This window comes from Poecilia reticulata, linkage group LG1 (genome assembly GCF_000633615.1).
Source record: "Poecilia reticulata strain Guanapo linkage group LG1, Guppy_female_1.0+MT, whole genome shotgun sequence".
NCBI lineage: Eukaryota > Metazoa > Chordata > Actinopteri > Cyprinodontiformes > Poeciliidae > Poecilia > Poecilia reticulata.
The window spans coordinates 32559402-32573668 of NC_024331.1; the positions used below are offsets into that span (position 1 = coordinate 32559402).

General features: G+C 39.5%; 1 protein-coding gene across 3 annotated transcripts in view; it reads left to right on the forward strand.

Moving 5' to 3' along the window:
* Positions 1–14267, forward strand: part of sorcs3a (sortilin related VPS10 domain containing receptor 3a) — a 222596-nt gene that overhangs the window by 100948 nt on the left and 107381 nt on the right. For all 3 annotated transcript variants that reach the window (XM_008422187.2, XM_008422199.2, XM_008422206.2), the window contains one exon: positions 2220–2287. In XM_008422187.2, coding sequence (XP_008420409.1) covers positions 2220–2287 — 68 coding nt within the window. The remainder of the gene's footprint in view (positions 1–2219; positions 2288–14267) is intronic.

Genomic DNA, 14267 nt, shown 5'->3' on the forward strand with positions numbered 1-14267 from the left:
ATAGAAAACTGTGACCAGAATCCACAGTTTACTTACCCAAGACAGCAAAAGTTACGTTCCCATCATTAAATAGCACCTATAAAATTATAAAGTCATTAAATTTAAATAGTTTTTTTATTGGCTTGAAATATTTTTCTCTAAACTGTCCAGTTTAACAACTGTTTGAAGTCATTAAGACAGAAACAGCCCCCAGCAGTGTCTTTGTTTAAGGAATTGACTGCAGCATCAGTGTTTATGGTTATGAGGGTGTTATTGTTATGGCGCTGTCAGTGAGTGCTGCAGGAAATGGTTTCTAGTATGCAACACTCAGATAAACTGCTTTATATTTCTTAACAGTTAATTTGATCTACTCCCAAACATAAAAATCCTGTTTTTTGCTTTTTACAAGACATTTTCAGTGCAGAATAATACTTTGCTTTGTTTTTGTTTTTTGTCCTGCCCATAAACCCAGAAAGACAAACTTTGCTGATTTTATTTTTGAAGACATCTGGAGGAAACCGTGCTGACACCTATTGAAGTGGACCTGTTTCAGAATTTGCACTTTACTTGAGTAGAATATTTTTTGAGGAAAAACACTAAAAATCATACTTTTTACTTTACTACATTTCTATAAAGGTTTTTGTTGCTCATTTTTTCTGTTGGTCGTGTTTGTGTAGTTTGGATCTGCTTTATTCCACTAACACTGTAAAATTGAACACTACTAAATATGGTTGGTGGAAGAATGATATTTTTTGTCCTGGTGTTTCTTTCTGCATGTGGGCTGAGATCCGGGCAGTGTGATTCTCTACCTGAACGCCCTTCACCTGGGCTTCTAGCAGCAAACTTAACTACAGCCTACAAAAGTGATTTAGACTTTCAGCGCTATAAACGGATCTTTGTTTCGATCACAGGTGCCAAATCCGGCCCGCCATAACTTTTTATGTGACCCTCTAGATTCCAGAGAGAAACATACATTTAACTTTAAGATAACAGTTGTGTGCTTAAACAATATGAGTTGATGTATTTGTATTGGACCAAATGACATCAGTGTGAAAAGAAGAACAAATGGAACCCAGTCAAATTTGACCAATTAGCAGGTTTTTCTTTTCGATAGATTCTTCCACAGCTGGCCCCTTGAGGACATTCATGATCTTGACTTGGTCCAAAATGAAATCGTGTTTCACACTCAGTTAGATCCTGATTAGGCCTCCTGCTCATTTGTTTTGTTCAAAAGTGTTTCTAGCTTGTTGTAACGAATACCATTTTTAATTCAGCTAGCTCAAATATTACAAATAACTAAAAAATCCCATCTGAGTAGATACTGTCATTTTGTCCTGTTTCTGTTTCCTTAGATATGTCAGCACCTCAGTGACTTCATTATCTTACTTTAACTAAAGGTAAAATGCAGCAGTCAGCAGTTCTAAAGGTCAACCTGTGTAATTCTGGGGATTTATATGCTTACAGTTCAGTTCAGATTATTTTGACACTTCATAATAAGCTGCATATTATTTTTTTGCCTTCATATCCATAGCTTCATTTCCCTTGGGGATAAAAAAGTACCTTTGAAGTGCAATGAGTTATAAAATAGCAGAACATTTTTGAAGATGGTTATACATAAGAGGCTGTGATCACCATGAAAAAAATATATATCTTTTTATTCTGCTTTGTTTCACTTGATATGTTTGAAAATGAGACTCATATTGACCTCCTGCAGAGAAGGTGGTGATGTCCTATGCTGCCAGTGATCGCTGTAGGGCTAAACTTATATGTTGTATTAAAAAACTGTTGGCAAGCAGCAGTCAATGAAGTCTGATGGAAAAGTGAGGACAGAGAATTATTCTGCTAAGTGTGAAAGATGTTGCCAAAGGGTTGAACTTTCTCTCTGCAACAGACTGCATTTGTTTCTGTTGGACACGTCTGATAATCTGTCTGGCTTCGTATCGAAAGCGAAATGTGTCCGTTTTGCTTTAAGATTCCTCTTAAAAGTCTGACGTAACATTGTTCGGACCAGTGGTGCTCAGGTCTTTGCCCTGCATGTTTTAGATGTGTCTGCTGCAGCACATTCAAATGGTTGCTTTACCTCCTCAGCATGTTGCCAATGCTGCAGAAGCCTGGCAGCCTCCTGCTTGTTCAGATCAGGTGTGGCATCAGGAACACACCTGAACCTGCAGAGCAGCGGGTCGACTGGTTTAAACTCTTCAAAAACGCCATTTTAATGCAGACATTTCTTTTCTCCGCAGGTCATCCTTATTCTTACCAAACTCTATGACTTTCACATCGGCAGCGTCACTGAGAGCACTCTCTGGAGGTGAGTACTCAACACGTCTTTTACTTGTTGAATGCTGTCAACATCCATAAGCAACAGATTTTAAACTCAGGATTGCAAAACTATCCTGTTGATGCGCTCAGAGTTGCAGGACTTTAATCCTAATCTGAGCCAAATATCCATATCTGCTCTTCGCCCATTCATCTTCAGCTGTGATTCTGTTCTCACCTTCCCAGTCCATCGTGGGAAAACCGTGTTCTGGTGTCATCCGCCTCCAGGCGGTGCACTCGGGTGTAGGAAGCTGTTTTCCATGTGCTTGTTCTGGGATATTATCTGATGTACTCGTCTTCTTCCCCCCTGCAGGAGAGAAAATAAACACACACACACAAACACACACACAGTTTGTGAAACAAAGAGAGTGCTTGTAAAAGAGGAAAAACAGACGATCAGAAGGAGGGATAACACATCCCTGATGAATAGAAACTGCATCTAACCCATTTTCAGATCTGTATTGTGTAACACAAACAGTAATTTGCTTGTTTCTCTTTGGGAAGCCTGTAAACACATGACAGTGTTGGCATGGCCGTGAGAAATGTAGAGCAAAAACCCTAAAAAGACACTAATCGATTCATGCTATTGTTTGACCACAAGAATCATAGAATTAATATATTTTTATAACTCTATCAGATTGAAGTCGAGCCTTCTGCCTTGTGAACATAACCTTTATGTTGGAGTGCCTGAAACGGAGAGAAATGTTACTGTGAAGCACCATAACAATCAGTAGAAGATGAAAATGCCAGAGGGGAGTACTTTAAAAATGATTTTAAATTGCACAAAAGAGTGAAATTATGAAGAGATTTGCCACACAGGAATAAAAAATAAACTCAAGGACAATTATATCAATCTCAGATAAGGTTTGCCATTTTAAGAGCGAAAAACAATTTCCCTTCAATGCGTTTTTTTTGTCTTTGAGATGTTGTTAATGGCAGCTTTTTAAAGTGTAGAAACAGTTTCACCTCTAAGATTTGCGTCCTATGCCCAGTTTGTAGGAATGCCTTCACAAAGAAAAGAGCTTCCAAAGTAACCGCTGGCTATTTTTGACATTTAAATACCGTCTGTGCAACAGTTATGATCCTCAGGCAAAAACAGAGTTTTGTTTTAGTGTCTGAGGAGCTACAAAGTAGGCTGAGTTTCTTTTTAGTCTGAGAAATAGACAGAAGACGGACTGTTCTGCTGTCGACAAATTATTCTAAAATATTCTGGATAACGATATGGCTGTTTCATCAGAACACTCTTCTGTCTGCATTTCTAAAATGACTGCATACATGTCAGGAATATGAAATATATCCTTTCAAAGCTTGACTCCCATCTGTTTTTCCTTTTTTCTCATGACGAAACTGCAAAACCTTTTTAGTACAAAAGATCCCATATTTTGTGCAGCAGCTGAAGTCTCTCCACTTTGATGAACCTTGTAGTCCCTGTTGCATAGTCTCAACACAGGCATGTCCCCCATCAGAACCACCACAGATGGCGGAGAGGGAACATAATGTAGCCTGCGGGAAAATTAAACTCACCACAATGTCAATGGGATGGAGCTGGGATACATTTTTTTTCAGAGGAATGTTGGATTAACTGGAACATGACATTCATTGGGATTCAGTGTCGCCGGGCTTCATACAGTCATTTGTCTCCTAATGCATTTGAGCATCTGGTTGTCATGCTGGAAAACAGAAACAGACAAGTGGTCAACATCAGTCCAGGAGGTCGTTCAACGTAAAAGTCGTTGTAGTTTTGAGTAAAAATGAAATACTTTAACATATCGATTAGTGTTTCATGTCCTGAAGACTTGAGCACATTTAACAATAAATGGTTCCTTTACGATACTCGGATCATTCATTGATATTTAATGAATTCATCACAACCAGGTGTAATTACTGACCAACATTAAAACTCCCACATTCAAATGTTTTGACCAAAATGACTCGGCTGAAAGCTCTTTGCTCTTAAGAACCCTGTTCCTTTAAAAACTGCTGCCAAGTTATCGAATATGGTGTTGAGTATATTTCTTGATATTGAGTTTGGATTTTTAGCATCGTCACAGCCTGACTGAAGTTCACCGTAATAAACCAACAGAATCATCTGTTCTGTTTAACTGCAGAAGGTAAACAGACTGAAGTTCTGCAATGCTGTCAGATTTAAATTCACCATGACAGCTGAACTCTTTGGGGAAGATGCAATCAGGTGAAGAGACTAATCCATAGTGTGAGAGGAGGGACCATCACTGCTGTTGAAGATCATTATTATTGGCAGCCCTCCCAGCACTGTCACTCGGCCACAAACCTACAGTGATTGGAGAGCAGCTGTAACATCCAGGCTGGACTTGGCAGCGTCTGAAGAGACTTGTGAAAACCTCAGTAATATTTTTTTCATGATAAGTTTGAGTCTGCTTTATTGAAAGAAAAAGAATCGGTTTGAGGAATGAGGCTTCTAACGGAGATCACAGCTGCGATAGAGTCTGAAGAGGAGCGTTTGAGTTGAATGTTTATCACTTCAACAGGAATACATCCCAAATGGCACGTCCAGTGCTGCCTGCTCGCAAAGGTCAGTGCTGTGGCAACACCTCAAAGTATTTACCAGTCCGTCTGTCGGATTTAATGAACATCCTGACCTTAAACAATGAAAGCTGATCAGTCAGACTCTGCATAATTTCCAAAGTATTCACACTGTGGAAGCGTTGGAGAAGCGGGCGGATTTATAGTCTGTGCCAACTATAAATCAACTCTGCAAAACAGTTTGTCTTCAAAGTTGTTCAGCCTCTCTCATCTGGCCTCCAGAGTATTGTCTCCGCGTGAGGAAAACATTTATTAAAGATGACAAGTCCAAAACTCATTTGCAGGTATTCAGACGCAGTGCAAATTAATGCCAACAACAAAGTCAAGATGTATCCCCCCTCCTTCACTGCTGGATTTTGACACATCCAATACTTGTTCTTTATGCAAAACAAGTCGATGCAGCAGTTGTTTTCTTTGCTTTATGTTATGTTTACTAAAGTTTTTATTCCTTCTTGTGTTACTGAACAACTGATGTGGAAAGTTTGTGGGTGAACTCAGGTTTATGTTTTCTTGTGCTTGAGGGAAAATTGAACAAATGGAAATCAAAAATGGATGGGAAAAACAAACTGGATTTGGATCAAATGTACATTAAAGCAGGAACACATCCCAAATTAAAAACCTGCGTAAAAGAAAAACAAATTTTAGTGTAGATCCTCATCTGTCTGCACAAAACCAAAACACCTATAGGACAAATAAATCAATTTTATTTACAGTAACAACCACATTATTAGCTCCCAGTACTGAATTGTAACCTTTTTTTAATTTGAACCTTTTGCCTTCAGAACTGCCTGAAATCTTTGTAACAGACTGAATAAAGTGTCAGGAATATTCCTGAGGTTTGGTTCATTCTGACATGAGGTGCTGCAGATTTGTTGGCTGTGCATTCATGAATCTCTTGTTCCATGACATCACAGAGGTGCTCTGCTGGACTGAAGTGAAATCAATGTCAAGTTCAAGGGAAACATGACATTTTTCTAGAAACTTATGTATTGCATTTTTGCACATGCAACAAACTTGGAGCATGCAGGCCTGGTTCTTCACCGCAGGGCTCCAGTTTAACTCTGATTACAGGCAGCATAGAGACCCAAAGAAAATGCTATGACATTTTACGACCATACTATAGTTTTGTTTCTGCCAATCAGAACTTCTTGGTGAACAGAAAAGCGTGTCTGTAAAACATGACAGTTTAGCTCTGTGCTAAAATCTGGATTCTCTTGCTGTCAACAGTGCTTGAAAATGTAAGGCTGCTTTTCAGTCCTGGTTCAAAACTATTTCTGCCATCAGAGATTCAGGTTCCCTGGATCCCTGATATTCGTGGAGGTTAGGAATCGCTACCAAACTAGGGAATACTTGAGATTCCCTAGAAAATCTCTTTCAACTGACAATTTTTATAGTTCAAGTAAAAATATACCTTAATATTCATTAAAACACACAGTGAAAACTGTCCTAGTACAACCACAGAAGCTTATGCCTGCAGTCTCCCTACCGCTGGTCTTGGGAACAACCAACCACCAGGGAAAACACAGGATGCTTTGGGAATAGCCAGGAGTCTGTCAAGCTGTATTTAATTGTCGGTTCTTTAGCTTGACTTTCTCTCAGATATTTTCGATATGAACCAGAGGAATTCTGCTTTTTGTGCCTTCAACAAATAAAAGCTAATTGAATAAAAATAAAACTCCTCCCACTCATTTGTTGTTGAGCTTAATTAAAACCCTAATTACAGTTTTAATGATAAATAGCAGTGAAGTATTCATGATGTGAATAACAGCCTAGAATTAGGCTCGTTAAAATGGTAAGTGATTAAAACTCTTATCATTAACTGGGGAGATTAACTTGTGAACATGGACCTCTGTTCACTGTTCATCTGAGCTGTTGGTCATGTTCAGTTGTTTTCTGTTTGTGATTTTTAAAGCTTTGGTTTGAAGCTTTTAACAGCAGTAAATATTTGAAGACAGAAAAACACAAAGCTTTTCGTTTTGGGGTTTCCGTCCCCGAAACTCAGGGGACTGTTGGAGAAATAGGTTGGGAAAGTTGGTGGCTGTGTTGTATGTGTGTGTGTTTATGTAAGTGTGTGTATCCCAGCTGCAGACAGACTCCTCTCCTGCTGTGCTAAGATCGGGTCACCAGTGGGTGAACAGTGACATCCTCTCAAATTGCATCATTTTGCTGAGCATGCTCACAGCCGATGTGATATTTCACAGGTCAGTGCTTATAATAAGGGCCCGGTTCTCTCAGAGAGGACCCACCTGATGTCTGCGACCTTTTGCAATTGGACTTGGTATTTTCCTCCATACCTCACCAGCCTTCTGCACATCAGAACTTTTCAAAAGAAAGAAAAAAAAAAAGAGCGATACAGCTACATTTCATTTCTGATGAAAATGGAAGACATCAGTTCCGATAAATCTGCATGAAGCGCTGACAGGTTTGCTGAAGCCGGCAGATCAACATATTGAGACGAACCAGAACATAAAGACTTGACCTTTATGCTCCTCTGAGCTTTACAGCCTCCTTTATACGATTGTTTCGGTTTTACTGCAAGCAGCTTCATTGTTTTAATTAACTCCATTCGACCTTGTTCACAGCACAAATATGTACCGTAATCCAAACAGGTTTACTTGGTCAGGGGTGAAAAAGCAAATACACAAAGTTCATGCTTCAGCACACTTCACTAAACATGAAGATATCTATTAACTAATTATCTCAGCTATGCACTGAATTCAAACTCATTATTTTTCCTGATCAACTTTTTTATTCAAGGTATTTTTCATATATTCAGCCAAGCAACAGCAAAATATAGGAAAACATGTAACTGGCATATTATAGTAACATAATCTGTTGCAAATGATCCACGTTTTTCTGACCATTCTTTTCTCAATGCCAGATGTAATTGGCATTGTGAAGGAATTACACATGAAATGTAGCAATTTAATTCAGTTTATTTATATGGTGCCAATTCACAACACATGCTGTAAGGCATTGAAAAAGGCAGTTCAGTCCAATCATAATTATTATTTTGATTGATCCTAGTTATCAAACTGCATCCATGTCAGTTAATTATTCAAACTGCCATAAAGGTTTCTGTCTAAGAATCCCATCGTATTGAATCAGTCGAGACTCTGCTGCATTCACTCCTCCTGGTTGAACACATGGAAACATGTAGACCTTTGCTGGCATTGTGTCAATGACTTTGCAACAATCACTCACACTGAGCATGCATGTAGCGACAGCAGAGAGGAAAACTCCCCTTTAACAAGAAGAAACTTGCAGCAGAACCAGAACCAGAACCTGGCTCAGTGTGAACGGCCATCTGCCACGACTGACTGGTTCTGGCTTTTGGTGTGTACCTGCTTTGTGTTCTCAAACCCCCACAGATCCAGGAGTACTGTCCACATCAGAGAAAACTAAAAAGGTTTTTAGTAGTAACTCTAGAAGAGAAACAACTAAACAGAAGCGTCTTCTGAGCAGTTGTAAGACAGACTGCTACAGGAGATCCTTCCAGCCTGCAACCATCAGCATCTACAACAACTATTTGAAGAAAATTGCATCATATTTACAACATTTAATTTCCTTCTGGGATTAATAAAGTATTTTAAATTTGAAATCATTTCATCCATTAATTTTTAAGCAGCAGCAGCGCACTGAAAGCACCCAGAGAAAATGTAGTGAAAACTAATTTTGTGTGAATTATTTAGTTCACTTTTGCAGGGAGTCACTACATAAATCATCTTGGCTGTCATTACCGAGGTCGTTTATTCTGAGTCCCTCAGCATATTTAAATCCTTACCTCTGTAATTACAAACTCTGAGGCACCGTCACTTTTTTCAGGTCTGTGCCTGTCACAACAGAACAGCTCTCTTCTTGTGTAGTTATAAATATTACCGGGACAAATTTTACACAGTGAATTAATAAAAAGTAAACAAAGGGGGGAAAAACTACATAATCTCTCCTGTTGGGGCTTTTTGCAGGGCTGAAAATTGTTATTCTGTGTGGATAGAAAAGAGAAGGCCACATCATAAAATGTTTTTGTTTACAGCTTTTTTCTCTTGTTGGAAAAGAGAAGTAATTATATATAAAAAAAAGTTTAACAAAACTAATTCTGAATTTAATTCAACCTGGTGAGACAGAGAGAGAGATGCAAACTAAGTATTGATCACATATCATTGGTAGGGCTGGGACTTAATCTATTACTTTTCGTTAATTCATTACATAGATTTTAACTTGTTAAAATTTTTAACACAGTTAATTATTTTGTAAAGCTTTCTGCTTTGTACTTATGCATTTCTGATTTGTTCATAAATGTGATGCACAAGTGACATGGATGGTCATTAAAGCCACTTGGGGTTCAGTTTTGTTTCAGAAAATGAGCTCATGGGGCAAAGGGGAAAAAACAACTATTGTGTTTTATCCTGGTAGAATAAAACACAATAGCTGTTTAAACCTAAAGTAACATCTCAATGCTAAACATGTAGCAGCAGCACAGACGTCCCCAATGCTAACGTGAGCATCTACAGACTGCATGTACTCTTTAGCCCAAATGTCTTTATTCAAGGATTTAGCAGCAAAAAGGATTTTTGAATTGAAAATGTTTGTTTTATCAATATAGTTTTCAATTAAAATGGGATTAATTTGTAATTAACTCAATAAAAAAAAAAATATTTGAGTCCCATCACTAATTGTGGGTGGCACACACTGCTCTGTTTCCAAAACCAATACGTATCAATAAATCAGAACGGATCCTTGATCCAACAGAATCACATCATTATCTGACGTCAATCCTGTAAAAGTAGCAAGATGACATAAAGACAGCTGTGAAAACGCTCATTGTCCCTGAAAATATTGTGACAATGCTGCAGTAAATAACATTCAGTAATACAGCTGCAGGTCACCTGCAGTTTTCAAAGTCACTTTTTTTTTTAATTTGAAGGAAGTGAGGACATTTTTCATCTTCCACCTTCAGAGACACTGTCACCAAAGTGTCTTTTCTCAGCTCTTGGACGTTCCCGTCTCTCTGACCCTGACTTGTCAGTTATCATCACTCACAACACTCTGGAGACGACGTGGAAGCGCAGATCTGCACCTACAGAAGCCGACTCCATCCAACAATACTCTGTTATTATCTTGCCATTGAACTGCTGTTTCCTGCAACCCCCCTTATGAATAATGAACAGAAGTCGGGTTGTTCTTCACAGTCTGATGAAAACTGATTTCTTCCTCTGAATCCTGCCGTCTCACCGAGACGTAAACCCCATACTGAACATGTTTGATGCTCTGATGTTGGTTCACCTCAGTGGGCAGAAAAAAAACAACCAAAAACGAAAACATCAGTCGTGAGTTTAGACGTCGAAACAAGCTGGATGTCAACAGCAGATCTATCCTCTGTAACCTAAAAGGCCCGACTGCTCCTCATGAAAAAGTCAACACATCTGGGAGGAACTTTGAAAGTTTTATACTTCGGTTAAAGATTCATTTCAGAGAATGCATTCTGCAGCACGGTGAGTGGGGGAACAGATATTTGCTGCCCACGTCGGAGGCTGAGTGGAGACGCAGGAGGAGATGGAGACACAACAAATGTTGTTGCTAAGAGCGATCTTTGAATATCAGCACTTCTGCCTCAATCTGCGTGCTCCTTTAAGGTATCTTCCCTCAGCGCTGCTTTCATCAATCATGCAAAGATGCAACGCTTCTCAAAGGATTCCTGCCTCTTGATCCTTCTCACATTTTGTCAACAATAAACTTTACTGTATTTTGCCAGAGTGCACTGATTCAAGATTTATGAAGTGGAAGGAAAATTGTTCTTGGTTTTTATTTATTATGACAAGATTTAATTTTTCTTTTAGATTAAAGAGTGTCTCAGACGAAAAGCCATGAGAAGTCACGTCCACTGTTTGGTACAAACCATGATGGAAGGAGGTGATCTTCTCAGACGAGACCAAATACTCATCTGAGCATCTACATGTAAATGAAACGTGTAGCAGGAAACTAAACACACAGAGAACACCATGCTGCCAAACATGAAGGTGGCAGCATCATCCTGTGGGGAAGCTTTTCTGCAGCAGGGACAGAGAAGCTCTACAGAGTTGAAGAAGGAAGTTATGGAAAACCTGCTGAAGGCTGCAGATCACCAGAGACGGAGGTGGAAGTTTGCTTTCCAGCAGGACAACAACCCTAAACGCAGCCAGAGCTACAGAGGATGTTGGAGAAGGATGCAGCTAAATGTTGCAGGATGGAAGATCTCAAGGACTGGACCTGGGCACCCCTGGTTTAGATCAAAGCATATTCATTTGTTAGAGTAGCCTAAAGGTAATTTTATTTATATAGCACGTTTTCAGCACCAAGGCAATACAAAGTGCTTTACAGGAATTAAAAGGAAATACAAACAAAATAAACCAAAGGAAAGAGCAAAAGAAGAAAAATAATCTAATGTTGATCTAAAGTATGTAAACTAGGGTTGCTAGATAAATATCCTCTGGTCTAATTCCATTTCTGGGTTGGAAGAACAGGAGTCTAATAATGTTGATCCAAAGTATATAAAGTAGATAGTCAAAGTCCAAAGTTAAATTCCACTGAGATTCTGTGGGAGGACTAGAAAACTGAAGACTCCTCATTTCATCTGTCTGAGCTTGAGCTACTTTGAAAGCAACGGGTCAGTGTCTGGGACTGTAGAGATTCTCAAAAGACAAAATTACAACTCAGGAGGGATAAATTCATGGGTGAACCTTCAGATTTTTATTTGTGTGCACAATTTAAACCATGCATCATTTTCCTCGCACTTAAAAAAATATTCTCTACCTTGTGTTGGTCAATCATAAAATCCTGAAAAACCTAGAAGTCTGTTTGCAACGTGGCTGGAGGTTTTTATTTTCCTCTCCACTGTTTGTTCTGTGAACTGCTTTTTGTTTCATGCTGCAGGATCGTCTGATTGTTCTGTATCAGCAGCAGTTTGGGTTTTAGTGCAGGCTGCAGTGTTTGTTTCACACATCGCTTACTTTTATATTTTTCTTTCACAATCGCACACAAACACATTGACGTTCATAAACACGCACGCGCCTGGCCGGACACGGCATTTTTTAATACATTTAAAGGAAGACAGCTTTAGTTTTTAGTGTACAGTGTTCAGTCATGTAGGGTGTTATTTTTATTGCCCCCCACCCCTTCACTTCATTGCTCCCCGTTCTCGCATGTTGACAACCTCCTGCTCTTTCGCAGAAACACCTGCAACTTCAGTATCCTCCTATCTCGACGTGGCAATTCTCTAAAGTTGTTTTCAATTATGCTTCAGTGGATTTTACATTAGAGAGAAGATAATGCAGCGGTTGCCTTGGGTGGAAACATGGTAGGGTTTGTGTGTGTGTATATGTGTGTGTGTGTGTGTGTGTGTGCGTGTGCGCGCGCGCGCAAGGCCACCTCTGAGCATGACTGAGTGTGTGTGAAGGTTTATTGTGAGTCTAGCTCAGAGTGTATTTTCCAGAGATAAACTCTGACAGCTTGAACATTACGAGCCTCCTCGTTGAGATATGCGTTGCTCCTGGTACCAGTCGGGATTAAAAATGCGTCCATAGGCTTTATTAGTTACTTATATTATTACAACATTTCCATTAGTGTGTTGCTATGCATTTTGTTTGTTTTTCATCTTTTATGGTGGCAGAGAGACATCTTTTTCATTTTTCACACAGTTGAAACCTCATCCAGCGATGGACCAGCAAAGCTTTATTAGTAACTTTGTGTGACCACATTGAGCCCTTATTGATTATGCATGGAGCTCTGCAGAGTGAAACACAGCTGAGCGTGTGGGAGTCCTTAGTAGGAACGTCTTTTAGGCAGAACATTCAGAGAGGAATCCAGAACACCTCAGGCAGTTCCATGTTCAGGTCTGTTAGCCAAGTCTGACCTCACATAAAACCCAAAAAACCTGAATTCTTGGTTCCTCGTGTTCTCAAACTAATAGATGCCTGAAAGATGTTTGAAGAATGGGTATGAAATAATTTAGCACTTTGTGTATCACTTTTTTCTTTGAGTGAGATGTATTATGCAAACTTCATATTCTGCATGTTTTTGTTCTCCATTTGACTCGGAGCTACTTCTAAAATCAGCCCAAGCATTTAAAAAACCACCCAGCCGGTTTTTGGCAATAAGTTGATGTTTTTTTGTGTCTGACAATGAACCGTTTCAAAAAACCTCTGGAATGTAACGACACAGATCATCAGGCACTGCCTCTCATCTGGCAACCCCAGCCACCAACCCGTTACCTGGCAACCCCAGCGTAGTCCAGCCTGTCACCTAGCAACCCAAACAGAGTTCCAGCACATCTGATCAGCTGGTTTTACCGCTGTATGCATTGTACAATGGCTGCTGGGAAAAAAAAAACAGGTGTTGTTGACTCTCCATTCAGAAACCACTTGCTGCGTTCTTGTTGGTTGTGCAGGTGGCTTTACTAATGCTTTTCAATGTACAGTTGTATAATAGTGTATCTGTTTGCAGCCATTTTCACAGAGTGTAAAGGCTGAGTTGGGGGGGCGTGGCCAACAGCACCTTTTTGGATGTAAAGCATCAGAGGCTCCTTCTGAAAGGAGCTCAAAATAGACAAAACTGACCAGACTAAATCATTCTTAAAATCATTATTTAAGAATGCGTCTGTGCAAAAAATGAAATGAACATGTTTCGTATAGCCGATAGACCAATCCTAACCTATATGGTCACCTTTAACACCCTCCTCGAGGAGTTCGAGAAAACTCTACTCAGTGCGAAGTGACTGAAATGGCTTTAAATGGGGCCAACATGGCAACGGCAGCTTCACATTTTGCGACACTGAAGTGTGACAACAGTGTTTGTGCCCAGTCTCAGTCTGGAGTGCCTGCTGCAGTGTTTTGGGTTAGAGCAACCCATAATCCAATGGTTGAATGGGCCTGGAAGTAACAGACTAATTGCCCCAGGCGACCCATCCAAGCATTTCTTTTCTGTGCCTGCCTCCTCTTGTTGAGCTGCGAGGCTGCAGCCCGTCTTGTCATGCCTCAGACTAAATGGCAGAGAAGCTCAGGACAGGTCGCCAGTCGCTGCAGGGCCAACTCGTGGACAAACACAGTTCAGTCAGCACCTTAGGCATTTCTGACCCAGTAAGCATTGATCTTCACCTCGTGTAGCTGTCTCGCCTTGTTTGGTGGCTTTAAAGCTGCTGAGATTTGGGTGAAAAAATATAAAGATTTCAAACTATAAAACGTATTTTTTCCTTTTCTATGTTTCAATGTAGAAATAAAGAAACCGCACAGTTTTTATAAACTCACTAACCTTTTATCAAAATACAATAACATCTCATTTTTCAGAATAAAACTATCTTTTGAGAATAACTTTTAAGCAGGTTTTATATTGTCTATTACTCTTATATTTTATGATTAAAATATGTTTGATTACTTTAT